Source organism: Leptonotus elevatus, chromosome 2 (genome assembly GCF_054856555.1).
Source record: "Leptonotus elevatus isolate MCC_2025b chromosome 2, RoL_Lele_1.0, whole genome shotgun sequence".
Lineage (NCBI taxonomy): Eukaryota > Metazoa > Chordata > Actinopteri > Syngnathiformes > Syngnathidae > Leptonotus > Leptonotus elevatus.
The window spans coordinates 3,691,966-3,707,758 of NC_141240.1; the positions used below are offsets into that span (position 1 = coordinate 3,691,966).

The 15,793-nt window shown below is 39.9% G+C and overlaps 1 protein-coding gene across 2 annotated transcripts in view; it reads left to right on the forward strand.

Moving 5' to 3' along the window:
• Positions 1-15,793, forward strand: part of lama5 (laminin, alpha 5) — a 166,193-nt gene that overhangs the window by 115,586 nt on the left and 34,814 nt on the right. For both annotated transcript variants that reach the window (XM_086067181.1, XM_086067182.1), the window contains exons 40-50: positions 2,811-2,894; positions 2,981-3,211; positions 3,287-3,400; positions 6,236-6,366; positions 6,443-6,523; positions 8,776-8,990; positions 9,073-9,173; positions 10,360-10,546; positions 10,618-10,758; positions 12,957-13,102; positions 14,318-14,428. In XM_086067181.1, coding sequence (XP_085923307.1) covers positions 2,811-2,894; positions 2,981-3,211; positions 3,287-3,400; positions 6,236-6,366; positions 6,443-6,523; positions 8,776-8,990; positions 9,073-9,173; positions 10,360-10,546; positions 10,618-10,758; positions 12,957-13,102; positions 14,318-14,428 — 1,542 coding nt within the window. The remainder of the gene's footprint in view (positions 1-2,810; positions 2,895-2,980; positions 3,212-3,286; positions 3,401-6,235; positions 6,367-6,442; positions 6,524-8,775; positions 8,991-9,072; positions 9,174-10,359; positions 10,547-10,617; positions 10,759-12,956; positions 13,103-14,317; positions 14,429-15,793) is intronic.

The following is a 15,793-nucleotide window of genomic DNA, read 5'->3' on the forward strand; positions in this document are numbered from 1 at the left end:
TGCCTATCCCTGCCCTAATCCCAACCAAAACCCAATTCAAACCTAAATTCTAAAACCAAGTCTTGACCCTCAAAAAGAGGTCTTGAGTTGTGAGGACCAGCCAAAATGTCCCCACAAAGCACCTGTGGTCCCCACACTGATAGTAAAAACCCGGAATATGGTCCTCCAAGATTACACATACACAATGCATTTCCTAGCCCCTTACCCTAACCTTGACCCATCATAGTTGATTGCCTAATCCTAACCTTAGCCCTAACACACATATACACGCACGCATGCACGCACACCCCCACACACACACGCACACACACAATACACACACACACGTTTGTGGTACTATCTCTGTGGGGACATAATGCATTTCCTAGCCCCTTAACCCTAACCCCAACCATCACAAATGATTGCCTAACCACAACCCTAACCCCAACCATAACCCAGTTCAAACCTAAACTCTAGTGGTGCAACGGATCATCATTGATCCGTGCACGGTTCGGATCAGACCCGATCCACGGATTGGCTGGTTCGGGGGAAAAAAACAAAAACAAAGTGCGCATTCACAGTCGATAACTGACATGAAATGTCAAGGAAGCTGAAACATACTCAATGTAACAGGCTAAGCCTAACTTCAAAATAAAGTTTACCAAATACAGTAATACATTGACGGCAATGCAAATAACCTTACATTTACTTACTTTTACTTTGAAGTTCGCCCACATCGTGGCGTGACGGCTAGCTTGATTTCCCTTTTAGACGTTTCTTTGATTGACATTGTAGTTGCACAACGCTATCCCGAACTCATATTCAATCGCTAATTTAGGTCGCTAAGAAACCACTAATTAATTATGCCGTCATTGTATGAAACGGCAGAAGTCTCCAACGTAAGTGGCTAGCGGCTAGCTGTTAGCATGAGCAACGAGTGTCTGGCTGCCGGCTGGTAAGTAAGTTTGACAGCTGATACCTGACTTACTTTAATTATTTTTCAATATTCTGGACCAAGACTACTTTGTAATTCACTCTCCATGTTTAAAGGAAGGGAATGTGCCTTAAATTGCACGTTGAGGCCTTTTCATTATTAAAAAAATAAATAAAACATAAATATAACTTTGTCTTAATTTATTTTATGAAAATTTTTGCTTAAAAAAGAAAAACATTCAACTCAAAATGTCAAACTTAGCTGTTTAGATTACAGAAACACAACTTAAAAAGCCATTATTACCTTGTTATTTTACACATGAACCATATAAAAATAAGAGTGTTTCTGCCTCATATTGCACTTAAAAGTTGTGTTCCTAAATCCTAAACGGCTATATTAGACATTTAGATTTTTTTTACATTTATTTAATGGGAAAAGGTGTTTTACAAAATAAATGAAGACACTAAATCAATCCTACACGGGGCTATATTAGACATTTTGAATAGCTTTTTTTTTTTCTAGAAAAAGCGCTTGACAAAATAAATGAAGACAAAGTACTATTTATCTTTCTTTTTTTTGCTGATCCGATCCGTGACTCAAATCCGTGATCCGATCCGAACCTTGACTATTGTGATCCGTTGCACCACTACTAAACTTTAAAACAAAGTTTTGACCCTCAAAAAGATGTATAAAGTTGTGGGGCCCTCCAAAATGGCGCCACAAGGACAAGTGGAACCCACAATTCTGTAAAATCCCGGAATTTGGGCATATAGCAAAAAAAAAAAACAATTTTGTTTTTTTAATTATTTTTTTATGCAAGAGCATACAGAAGGCTTTGATGTAGCTTCTGACATAAAGAGAAAGCTTAAAACAATGGTAGTTATTCCAAAAAACAGCCACTCGGTGTCAGCAGAGTATAAGTGATCTTCCAGGACCATGTTGCAACAAGCTGTTTTTCTGAACGTTTTCAACAGGAATGTGAATCATGATGAAACTGAGCTATATTCTAATGCTAATTGCTGCAAAACGGAAACAAATACAAATATACTTTTATCCTTTATGAAAGAAGAGACTCTAGTCTTTCTTTTGGTAGGTTCCATGTGTACGTGAGAAGGGAGTGTGCAGTTTTATTTTTCAGCCACACGTGCCAGTAGTGATGCAAAATTAAATTTTCTGCATTCAAGCAGTTTTAAGGTAACGCACCGCATAATTTGGAAGCAACAGTAACGTCTGCTCCCCTATTTACATCTGCTCCCCTATTTGCACCGCAGTTGAGTTGATTACCTAGAGTTAGATCAACTCAACAGAGTTTTTAATTAACTCTGCCTTGCACCTGCACGACTCCAGTTTGAGAGACAAGTCAACGCCATTTTAATCCTTCCCTTTTCCTTCTTGCTTATCATGGCAGACATTGCCAGACAAAATTAGTTTGGGCCCATGAAGGCATTTTCACTCACAGAAGAGACTGTTCAGCAGTAACATGCTTCAAATGCTGTCTTCAAAAGACGTGTTCTCACTTAGTTGGTTTCAATACAAACTTCAATCAAATGTTCAATTTTCATAGGTGGGCAAAACCATCGTTACACTGGTCCGTTATTGACAGATAACCAACCACATTTGGGCAAGTGCTTTCGCGTTTTCGGCGAGTACTTTGACGCGAATCCTCCAAATATACATGGACTGACCAATTCAATCCATGTATTTTTTTTCGAGGTGTCGCTTCATAAAGCACATGCTGAACATGTGGAAGCACTTGCCAAAAGGTGGTTATTCGTCAATGAGGGGCCAATGTCCCGTTAAATGTATTTGTACATGTTATATGGCTGGATAGCTCAGGGGTTATGGTCGCCGCCTTGCACTAAAGAAGTATATAATGTATGTGTGTCTGTGTCTGTAGGGTAACCAGATGACATTGGTGTTCTTGGAGCGTGAATATTCTTCTCCCGCGGAGCCGCATTTGGGAATTGTGCACATGGTTGAGGTAAAGTGGGCCTGGCAGTGCTCAAAGCACTTTTTAAAGTCCAAAGTAGGAATGTTGAAACGTATGTTGCCTGCTGCCTCTTGTAGGGAAGTTTCCGGCACGCTCAGACTGGCAACTCTGTCTCTAGAGAGGAGCTAATGATGGTTCTGGTGGCTTTGGAGTCCCTGCAGATCCGAGCCCTTCATTCCCAATCGGCCCACTCGGTTTCCCTCCGTGGTGCCGTGCTGGAGGGTGCTGAGAGCTTGCCCACTGGTCGCCATGCCAACAATGTGGAGCTCTGCATGTGTCCTGCCAACTACCTGGGAGACTCCTGCCAGGTGAGGAGGGGTCCATGTCTTAAAGGGGCGACATTGCTTTTTTTTAAACTCTCCTTTATACTTCTTTGTGCACAGAAATGTGCTCCGGGTTTCTACAGGGATGCCATCGGTCTCTTCCTGGGAAAATGTGTGCCCTGCAACTGTCATGGACATTCTGATCAGTGTTTGGATGGATCAGGAATCTGCGTGGTGAGATCAATGCAGTTCATAGGCACTTTGAAATCGCTGTTTATTGTGTGCTGAAAGGATATTATCTCAGTTTTGGATCTCAAATTGAATCAAGGTGAAATATTTTTCTGCTGAAAGTGTGGAATTTATTTTATTTGCTTGCAACAGACAAACTTGAGAAATATTTTGGAGCGGTGAAGAACAAGAATGAAATATCAAAGTTTACAATTAGTTGCAGATAATGGAGGGTCGCCGAAGAGATTATTACAGTACTGCTCAATTTAGACCGTTAATATGTTGTTTTCCAGAATACAAGGCTGGATGGAGGAAAATTGAAAGGGCAAGTAATGGGGGAGTTTCCAATTTAAGTGGCATTAGAGGATGAAAGTTTGATGAATAGGTTAACAAATCTGAAAAACCCTCAGATTGTGTTATTGCTCACTGCTGCTCCAATTACTCTTGCAGAAACGTTTAGCATCCCTCATGTCTGGGGCCAACGTACACCTGAGGTAATTGTGGATCGCAGAATAGAGCCAGAGCGCCACTTCCTGGTCACGTTTCAAAGACTTCCCCTTGCTCCTAATACCCCTGCGATCATCCCTTAGGTCCTAAAACCTTCTCAACACAATCAACACACGTTTTAAGTGTCTCACAAGACGTCTAATCAGTTTCCACATGTGAGAGGAGAGATAACTTGGGCAATCCAAACCACAAAAATTAAGGCTATAAGAAGCAAGAATTGCCTGGGAGTGGGTAATTTACGCAGGAGCGGATTTGGGAGAGTTGTTCTTTTATACTTGGATGTGTGTGAACAAATGTGGGGTGGCTCCCCGCCACCGCCACCGCCACCACCACGATGTGTTTTGGCATCGAAACAAACGACTTGGACAATTCTGCTCCCTCGCCTAGTACTTTGACCTCATCTAATATGAAGCCGTGTGATTTTGCGTATGACACCGAGCAGGTGAGCAGTACACCCGCAGTAAACAAAGGCGAAAGCTGTTTGTGTGTGAGTGAATGTTACGTGCCAGGTGGGCACTAAGAGATGTTTGGCCGGACAGGTTTGCCATGGATAAGGCGAGTGGCAGAGAAATGGGCGCACAGCTGAGTGGACATGCGACATAATAGAAACACACAGACACTTTTGGGAGAAAATTAGTTAATAGAGGTGGCACACGTGAAACAAAAAAGGGCTCCTCCCTTACACCGATTGGTGGCCTGAGCTGGGGACGAGGGCCACCAATTGAGTAAGCAGAGAATGCAGAGTGCAGTTCAAGGCGTGCCGCCACGCGGGGTGGACCTAAACGTTTGACTCCGCCCACACGGATTTTTGACCTCAAGGCGCCTTCTTCTTTCGTTCTTTCTTTGTTGTTAAACTATTGCCCTGGCAGCTTTGTGTGCCATCTTATAACAGCTTACAACCCTAAACCTACCACATCACGATAACAGTATTGTTAGAACTCTTTATTGAACAACAAAAAGTAAAAACTTACTGAAACCCAAATACTAACCTCAACCATCCAGGGATTCGCTGGGATGCTGGGGACATGTAGTACTGCACTTCGACCTGTTCCGTCAAACCGATTAGTTTGCTCTGCCCCGGCTGACTGAGGTTTGAGTGTAATTTTCTATGCTCCATAATGTGTTTTGAAAAAAAGTACTTTACGTCCTAAGATGGTCCATCATTAAATCTGCAAATTTTGTTATAAAAAAAAAACATTTTGCAAAATCCGTGTGGGCAGAGTCAAACGTTTAAGTCCACCAGGCGTGGCGGCACGCCTCAACCTGCACTCTGCATCCAGGGTTACTTTCACCAATCAGGGAGGAGCACCAGCATGTCCTTGTAATCTCGTGAAACGTCATCAGTTGCGGCTGTTTCAATTGAAAGTACGCAAAAAGCCATAAGGGTTGAACAAAGAACGGACGGAATAGCCGGATGTTGTTCTTACTGCGAGCTTCCTGGTTCTGACGCATTGCCGTAACTGTGTACCCCATGACTAGATGATATATAATTACGAGTAATATATTAAAGAAGTATCATTTCAAATTATACATAGTATTTATCCAATTTAGGATTATATTGAAAAAAAAAAGGTTCTGGAAAGACACCAATGTTGAGTTGCAGGTTTTGTTCTGATTCTCCTGAAATTGTGGTACATCTATAAAAATTACCTTTGAATGTGTGTGTATATAGTACATCGTATTTAGTATATATTAATTATAAATTTTTATATATAATGTTGTAAATTGTAGTTGTTAAAAAGTTGTGTAAAATGAAAGAAGAAAAAAAAAGAATACACGTGATGCTCCTCCACTGCCATTCATTATTTGAAGTACAAAATGCATCTTGGGATATTTTCACAGCCAAGCCTTCACCAAGAAAAAAAACAATGGATCCTTGGTTTAAGCTAGCTAAAAAGAACAACATCCGGGAATTCCATGTGGTCTTGACTTATGCATACTTCCGATTGGAAAAACTAACAATTTGAAACATGGAAATAGTAATACAAATTCAGTGAAAGCTAGTCACATGATATAACTGCGATTAATTGCGGAAATACGGCAGTGAGATATACTGTACGTGCTTGGGAAGTACGTTCTTGAGACCGGGTTTACCAAGACCCTGCTCGTTGTGTCACAAGAACGTACTCTGTGTTATTGATATTGAGAAACGAAACAAAAATCCCCAGGGATATGTGGACGACAAGGCAAAACATAGAAAAATAGTTCCCGTTTGCAAAACGGGACCTGAAGTAGATAGTTTTCCAGTGTTTTGTTCTCATCTGCTGCGCTGTTTTGTGTTTCTTTGTGTTGTGTGTGTGGGGGTGTGGGGTTGTGTGTGTGTGCGTGTGTCAGAACTGTCAACACAACACCGCCGGCGACCACTGTGAGAAATGCCAGGCTGGTTTCTCCAGTAACATGAGTGTGGATGGGCAGGTGCTGTCATGTTCCAGTTGTCCATGTCCGCTGAGAGCGCCATCCAACAAGTCAGTCCTACACAAAGCCTTCTCATTTCTGATACCATAATGTCTAAACTAACAAACTAATTTTGTGATTTGGCAGTTTTGCTCAAGGTTGTGTGGAGAAAAACGAGCACATGCATTGCTTATGCATGCCTGGTTACGCTGGGCCACATTGTGAAAGGTAAGCCAACAAAACAAGTTACAACAAACAGAAAATCAACAGCACCAAGTAGAGATGTGTTCTTACTCTGCTTAGTTAAAGGTGTGTGTCTTCAGAAGATTAGGGAGTTTAGGTCTATTCTATGATGGCATGGCTGGTAGTGTGGTCGTCTCTCAACCGTGAGGTTACAGGTTTGATCCTTAGCCCTTGTGACCATGTTGAAGTGTCCTTGAACAAGACAGTAGCGCTGGTTATCGATTCAAATTTCCTCAATCATTTCAATTTCGATTCACAAAAGTTCGGTTAAATTCGATTTTGAGTTTTTTATTTAGTTATTTATTCCCCCCGATTATTTTCAGTTCAATCCGATATTGATTAATTATGGAACATCAAGTCTTCTTAAATATCAATGACATGATTAGAAAAAAAATACACAGACATTTAATTCCAAATAAAATTTTGCAGAGGCAGTAACTGGTTAAATTATGTATTATAATGTGTTATAATCACTTAAGTGTTACACAAACATTGACATCAGCATAGATGAGATTAAAATGTTTTTTTGTAAATATAAATTAAAAAGATTGTCATAAAGTGCAATAAGTCAAGTCTTTCATAAATGTAAAAAAATACTTTTAAATTCATGTGAACAGTACATTTCAAGAAAACAGTAAGATACAAAAAAATTAGAAAACAATATTGATTGTTCGATTTTTTTAACCCCAGCCCTACAAGACACTGAACCCCGATTTACTCCCAGTAGACCTGGCAGGGCCCTGCATGGTAGAAGCCGACCACTGGTGTATGAAGGTGTTAATGGGTGAATGTGAGGCTTTGTAAAGCGCTTTGGGCACCATATGGTGTAGATAAGGCGCTATATAAAAATCCGTCCATTTACCATTGATATGACATAAAAGCAACATATATATATATATCAAAAAAATCTAATCACTATATGCGCATCGCAAAGACGTGCGATAATTTGACTTTGACAAGTTGTATGCTTTTATCTGATTTTTATCTGACCAACCAGATGCAAACTTAAATGTTTTTAGTTTAGTTTATTAAAGAAAGTGTGCAGTAACATTAAAAAGGTGGCTGAACCAGATTTAGCACAATGCTAGTTTCCATCTTTCTCATAATGTGCATCATCATCCAATAGAGAACAGCTTGTAGGGGCATTACTAAATTACTATCATATAAATGAATAACAGACAGTACATGTACTGTATGTATGTACAGTCCTCAACTTTGGAAGACAGTGAGGTTGTTTGTAAGTCGAATTGTTTGTAATTTTATTTTTTTTTAATTGAATTTTGTTACATTAAAATAATGTGGAATTTTCAGTAGTTAGGTGGGTGAGATCAATAAAACAAACAACAACAACACTGTCACTATTTTAATATTTTTAGAATCAATTAATATATCGTTTATTCAATCAGTTAATCGACTAATCAGATTCATTTTAATTTTGCATTAAAGTGTATTTAAAAAACTTTTTTTCCCTGATTCCTATTTATTAACCAGTCATTGGTGGTTATTTCATACTTTATATTAGTATATAGTGAATAAAACGGGGGGATTGATGTTTCACTATGTTACCGGTTCGGTCATTGTTTTCCTAAGTAAAAACAGATGTTTGCAAATGTCTTATTTTGATTAAACACACAAGATAATCAGTCTTCTTTCATGAACGACTACAGAAATCAGTGAACAGTTACTGTTGATATGCTGAGGATTTAGACCAGGGGTGGCCAAATTCGGTCCTCGAGAGCCAATATCCAGCCTGTTTTCCGTGTTTCCTTCCACTAACGCACCTGATTCATGATCAGGATCGTTATCAGGCTTCTGCCAAGCTTGCCGATGAGCTGATCATTAGATTCAGCTGCGCTGAAGGAGGGAGACATGGAAAACAGACTGGATAGTGGCTCTTGAGGACTGAACTTGGCCACCCCTGATTTAGACCATTTTAAACTTGAAAAAAAAAAGGCTCCAAACGATTACTCGATTATTAAAATAGTTGTCGATTAATTTTATAATCGATTATTTGTCGATTAATCAATTAATTTTGACACCTCTATTATATTGACATAACCTGATCGTAACTTTTTTCTTCTACTCTTTTATGTGGCTACTGTCTACAAGAGTGTATCTCAGATAAGTCATTAATGTAGCCACAACTCAAAAAACACAAAGTTAGCTGACTGGTGACTAGATAGTTTCATTTAGCATGCCCAGACAGAACTCTGTGATTAACAGCGGGCTCTTGGCAGGTGCGCCCCCGGCTACTACGGTAACCCTATGGTGCTGGGCAGCACATGCCAGCCGTGCAATTGCAACGCCAATACGGACCCCAACATGCTGTTCACCGATTGCCACCCGCTGACGGGCGAGTGCCTGAGCTGCATGCACAACACGTCCGGGCCTCGCTGCAATGAGTGTGCTCCTGGTTACCATGGTGATGCCATCTCGGCCAAAAACTGCACCAGTAAGTATGCGTGATTGTGATTGGTCATTGGGGGAGTGTCTTTATCAGCAAGCCACTAAGACATGTTGTTGTTTTTGTACAGAATGCAGTTGTTCACCATGTGGTACCGAGTCATGTAACCCGCACACCGGGCAGTGCCACTGCAAACCCGGAGTGAGTGGACCTCACTGCCACCACTGTCAGGTTTGTTGACAACACGTAAACGTTCATGGAGGGCCAAAACTGACAAAATAAAAATAGATAAATGACTAAATACAGTAAATGAATAAAAGTGAAAATAAAAATAGATATAAAAAAATATAATTCCAAACTTAAATACAAAAAGTAAATATAAATGCAAATAAAAACAACAATTTTGATATATACCCATAAATAAATAAATAAATAAAAGTAAAAAATAAATACAAAAATAAAAACCGTGAAGGAGGACCAAAACTGCCAAAATTCAAAATAAATAAATGACAAAATAAATAAATGAATAAAAGTTAAAATAAAAACGGATATCAAAAATATAATAAAAAAATGTAATACAAAAAAATTAATATAAATGGAAATTAAAACCAACAAAAAACATATATATATCCATCCGTCCATTTTCTTGACCACTTGTCCTCACAAAGGTCGCAGGGGGCACTGGAGCCTATCCCAGCTGGCTTCGGGCAGTAAGCGGTGTACACCCTGAGCTGGTTGCCAGCCAATCGCAGGGCACACAGAGACGATCAAACATCCACACTCACAATCACACCTATGGACAATTTGGAGTGTTCAATTAACCTGTCATGCATGTCTTTGGAATGTGGGAGGAAACCGGAGTACCCGGAGAAAACCCACGCAAGCACGGGGAGAACATGCAAACTCCACCCAGGAAGATATATAAATACAAACATAAAAAACGTGATTCAAAGTCGTGGTGTGGTGACAGTGGACAAGATCGACATTTATTTTTATTTTTTTAATCTTGTTTTTGTATTTATTTTTACTTTTATTTATTTATGGATATATAGATTTGTTGTTGTTTTTATTTCCATTCATATATATTTTTTGTATTTACCTTTATGAATTATATTTTTTGTATCCGTTTTTTGTTTTCACTTTCGTTCATTTATTTATTTAGTCCTTTGTTTATTTTTAATTTTGGCAGGTTTTGTCCTCCATAAATGTTACATTCACAACACACACAAAAAACCTAAGTGTCAATTTAGGTCTTAGAGAGTTTAATTCAACTCAGTTTCAGGTATTTGGTTCCTCTCAAAAATAGAGTAAAATTGAATTTACGTTCCCTAACATGGACTTATTTTGTTTGTAGAAATCCAGTGATTCAATTTGCATGTTCCGTTTTGCTAAACATCTCATTCTTCCTCCCTCTCAGGACAGCAGCTTTGGCTTCGAGTCATGCGCCGGGTGTCGTCCATGCGACTGTGGCGCTTCGGCAGCATTGCTGCAGCAGCCTTGTGATCCTCGGAGCGGTCAGTGCAAGTGCCAGCCCGGAGTCAACGGACCCAACTGTCGCCAGTGTGCTCCCGGATTTTGGGACTACGGAGCTGACGGATGCAAGCGTGAGCAAGCGCCAACACAAATGAGATGTGACTTGACATCCACTGAAGGTGTGACTTGTTTGTGGAGTCAGGGTGCGACTGCAGGGGTGGTCAGTGCGAGCCGCGGACTGGAGAGTGCCACTGTCGGGACGGTATGACGGGAAGGCAGTGTGAAATCTGTTCACATGAACACAACGTTCCCGTTGTACACGGTCAGGACCTGCACTGCGAAGGTGATAACACACACAAGCACATGTTGGGTTTATATTTCTAGTGGGGACATCTCATTAATATAATGCATTTCTTAGATCCTTACTTTAACCTTAACCATCACAACTGACTGCCTTACCCTAACCCTAACCCCAACCAAAATCCAATTCAAACCTAAACGCTGAAACCAAGTTTTGACCCCCAAAAAGAGGTTTGGACTCATGGGGACCACCAAAAATGTCCCCACAATGATAGATATGGGTTTTTTAGTAATTAATTTTGTGTACTCTATGCAAAATGACTTTAATGAGCAAATGTAAAAAATATAATTGCCATTAATTTCATTAAATTTTAAGTAAATTTGCTATAGTTGGGATATATATACAGTATATGTCATTTTTTTAAATGATCTTTCATTGGGTTTTTGGGAAATTTTATGTATCATAAGTAACAATGGTATTGGCAGTTGGTACCGGTATCGGTGAGTACTGAAGATTTTAGTATCGTATCGGTCTAAAAAAAAGTGGTATCGAACATCCCTAGTAAAAATCCAGAAAATGGTCCCCATGATGTGATATAAACCCACGCGCGCACACACACACACACACACACACACACACACACACACACACACACACACCCACACACACACACACACCCCCACACACACACACACACACAGAGAAAAAACTGAAATGGTCTTACACATGCTACTAAAAAATATTCACCTACACCCACTACTCAAATGCTCTCATCGCAGGGCTGAAACACTCTCAAACACTACTCAAATGCTCTTACACAAACTGCTGAAACACTTCTCACAACACTACTAAAACTTTATCAAGTTGATGGATAGGGAGCCTACCGTAATTTCCGGACTATAAGCCACTCCTTTTTTCACTTGCTTTCGACCCTGCGGTTAATACAAGGGTGCGGCTTATCCACCAGGTCATGAGGGGGCGCACTATAAAGGAAGCGCAAGAACGCCAGGCAGAGCAAAACAAACCAAGTGAGCCCAAATACCGTAGGAGAGACAGAACGAGAGCGAGACAGTTTGCGCCCTCATTATGGAAAGACACGGAGAAGTGCATAAGATGCTGCATTTAAGTTAAAGGCAATCTACCTGTTTGGTTCCGACACTGAGGAAGAGGACTTTAATGGTTTTACGTAGTACGCAGGAGGATGACGAGAATTACCGGTAATGACTACTTTTCTGCTATAGTAGGCTGGTTATTTTTGTTACAGGAATGTATTGTTGTGCAGCCGTGTTAATACATCTTTACTGCCGTGTTAAAAGCAAGCACTTTTAAAAAACATTTGACGTTATTGCCCTGTCAAGCTCTGTAAGTTTTGTTCTGTTGTTATACTCTACTACTACTGTGACTGCAGGTCGTGCGCTGTATTATTTGTTCATTGCACCAATGCTGTTCAGATCAGTGTTAATTTTGACAAGAAATTTTAAATTAGTTTTAGTTAGTTTTTTTTTTTCAACCAAAATTAATTAAAGTTTTAGTCATAAATTAGTCATCTGATTGCATTTTAGTTTAGATCCAATTTTAGTTGACTAAATTGGCAGTTTAGTGGATATTTTCCTTCAGCATACATTTCAACTTTTATACAGAAAATTATAACACACCTGTTTGTAACTGTAGTTTAACACACAAGACACATTAATGCAACGGTGCCTTTATCAATTGTTTCAATTAAACATGTTTTGACCAATCACGGCAACGGATGAAATTGTTGTAGCCGTCGTAGGTTGAAAAAAAATAAAAATGCCAAATAAAAATGCTCGAAGCTCCTCTTGCTGTTCTTCATTCAACAAGGAAACTGAGTAATTCTGGGAGAACACATTCGTCCATGTTAGGTTTGTTTCGGCAATTCTTGTTTTCGTCACGGCTGCATATCCTGCCCCCAAACACGATACCGCATTGTGATTGGTCCGTACAAAAAGTGTACAGATCGGTGAAAATCAGCGGGCTCGGTACAAGATGAATTCTCGGAGGTTCGCGAACTCACAAATCCCGCGAGAATTCAGCTTGCAGGGCAAGGTTACCAAGTCTGTATGTTTGAAATTGTATACTAAACTACTTTCATATTCACTACAGAGCGGTGGTCTGCAAACAAACACATACTGTATACACTGCGCACATGTACATACAGTACATGCATGTGATGTGATTGGTATGTAGTATGATGTGAGTGTGTGTTCCCATGGCAGCATGTGACAGTTGTGTCGTCGTCCTGCTGGATGATCTGCACAAGATCGACTTTGACTCGCTTGCTGCACAGCTGCACAACCTCAACACCAGCACCATGGCCTGGACGCAGTTGCACAAGCTCAATGTGTCTGTGAATGATGTCGCCGTGAGTTTCACACACGCGCACACACACACACACGAGTGTGGAAAAGCTTGCTCTACGTTACAAAAACAGCATAACAAAAATTCACTACACAAGCCTTGTTTTCATGGATAATTTTACGAGGGTTTGGTGCTGTGGGATAAGTACACGACCTATGTTCCCTCAAAATTTTCATGTGTCTCAGCATTCACACAAACTCCCTGAGCATTCCTTGGAACACGGAGGGCAACATCCATGGACTTATAACATATCACAATGTTGCTTACTTGCCATAGTGAGAAGTAAAGCCACTGGTGGCCATTTTACGTTGCCACTCACTAAGCATGCCTTTCTGGAATAGCCTACTTTGATTTCTCGGGGGTGTTTTCATGTTATTTTCTGTCTTTACGGCGGAAATGCCACCCTGTATGGCACACGGTTGTAACAATAAGTATGTGAGAAGCGCTACATGCACATTTCATCTGTAAGAATTATTATTTTCATTTTTTCCTTTTATAATTTTTTACTTATAAGATACACTACATGGTGTGGGCATGTTACAAAAAAATTCTAAATTACGACGGCGTATTAGGGCCACATATAAAAAAAATTTTGTAGAGGGGTAATATCCAGAGAAACCCCCCCGCAAATTTGTGAGAGAAAACATACAACAAATACATGTAGCGTAGCTATAGTCTATTGTGAGGATTCATTGGTGGTTTGTGACTTGAATAAAATCATCCCTATTTTGTTAGTTTTATTTTAGCACACATGTCATTTTTAGCATAATTAAGTCTCAATGCAATTTGTATAAATAGGGTCCCATATAAATAATGGAAAACATGACATTGAATAAAACCTCTGCTGCTTCGTCACACAGTGATTGCATGACATGAGTATTTGCCTTGTGGCATTTTTTATTCCCACGCCGTTAACCACATGTGCCAAATAAACTTTAATTTCTTTATATGAGGAGAATATGAAAATACATAATGTGCAGCTCAGGTGGATTTTTATTAATGCGCTGCATACATTTGCTGTGCGCTGAGAGGGTGAAAGCACTGCGCAATTGCTCACGCTTGCGTTTAGACGGAACATTGTACACAACAAATATTTTGGGGTGTCAAAGTGGGTGTGTCATTTAAAAAAATTGCCAAAAGTGTTGCTTTTACTCTAATCAATACATGTGGTGTTGAACTTTGACCTCATATGTTGTTTGTCATCTTGCGGTCACCGCAGCATGCCATTCAGAAGTACAACAGCTCGTTGGATGACAGCCGCCATCGCGCCATCGTACTGGATGGCGAAATTGTGAACATCAGCGCCGATGTGGACACGCTGCAGGACAAGGTGATGCTTATTAATGCATCTTTCCATAAAGCAGTCCACTTTGGTACACATTTGTCAACAATAAACTTAATTCTATTAGATCTGCAGACACAGTAGAAGTCTTATCATTACATTCCATTTTTTGTTTTTTTTTCATCCTCCTTATGTGGTGCCAAGCATAGTTTTAGTTTACTACTGATAAGGTACCTTAAGGGGAAGCACTACACAGTGATGTAGGGCTGAACGATTTCTCACGACTCCAGAAAACACAATCACGTCATTGCCAAAGCTTCATATTTTTGCAGCGCTTCTGACTGACCCACAGTCTGTTGTAACAACTATAATCACACACATAAACAGCGAGGGAGACCTCCTCTCCCACCAAACTCACCAATCAAAAGCAGCATGCGACTTGTGACAAGTCATGAAAACCAACCAGCTCTGAGTTGCTGCTTGTAAACTGGGGGGGAATACCGAGGCACAAGCGCTGACCTGCGCTTGCTAGCTAGTGTGGCTAAACATTATCCTTGCAGTGCAGATTCTCTCCTCGGAGTAACTAATCCACCCCTCCTTAGCAGCAGAGGAGCTACACTTCTAATAAACATCATTATTACTAAGAGCAGATGAGAGTTAGCCAAAGCATGCTACATCAAGCAAGAGAGAACAGAAGAAGCCAATGCTAATCGCTAGGTTAATATTGTGTCGCCAAACACCAGAGAAAGTGAAGTATCCCATTTTTATTTAGTACATTTTTAGTCGACTATAAATCTAGCATTTTAGTCTTTATTTTAGTCCAAGGAAACAAAATTGTATTCAACTAGTTAAGTCAACAAAAACTGTTAACATTTTAGTCAGGACAATCATTTTACCACAGTATATATATTTTTGTCAGCATATAATCTTGAACATTTTGGATCTTAAACTATTTCACATAAAATTGTCTCATCTTTTTGATGAAAAAAAACTTGACACACAATTACAGTAGATCAACAATGGCTACAAGCTAGTAAATTAGCCAGTATTAGTTAGCAGTCAGATTAACATTAGTGTTGGAACGTTATATCCATTGGATTAATTTTACGTTTTAACTATAATTTACTTCTTTTTCTTTTTTTTTAAACCTTTCACCGTGAATCCACCTCCTGTCTGTCCCATTTATTTGTGCATGTTGCACACCCAATTACTGGAAAACTGGCTTTACCCGTTAGCCACAGCCGCCACAACTGCGACTGCAACTGCGTTTGAGCAGAGAGCATCCAGCTATGAACAGCAAATCATAGCAGCTCAATGAAATAAGTGAGTACGTGTAAGTGCCAAGAAGAGAAAATAAAGAGTACAGCAAATACCCACACAGTAAGCACATACCCCAAATGAGCTTCCTCAGCC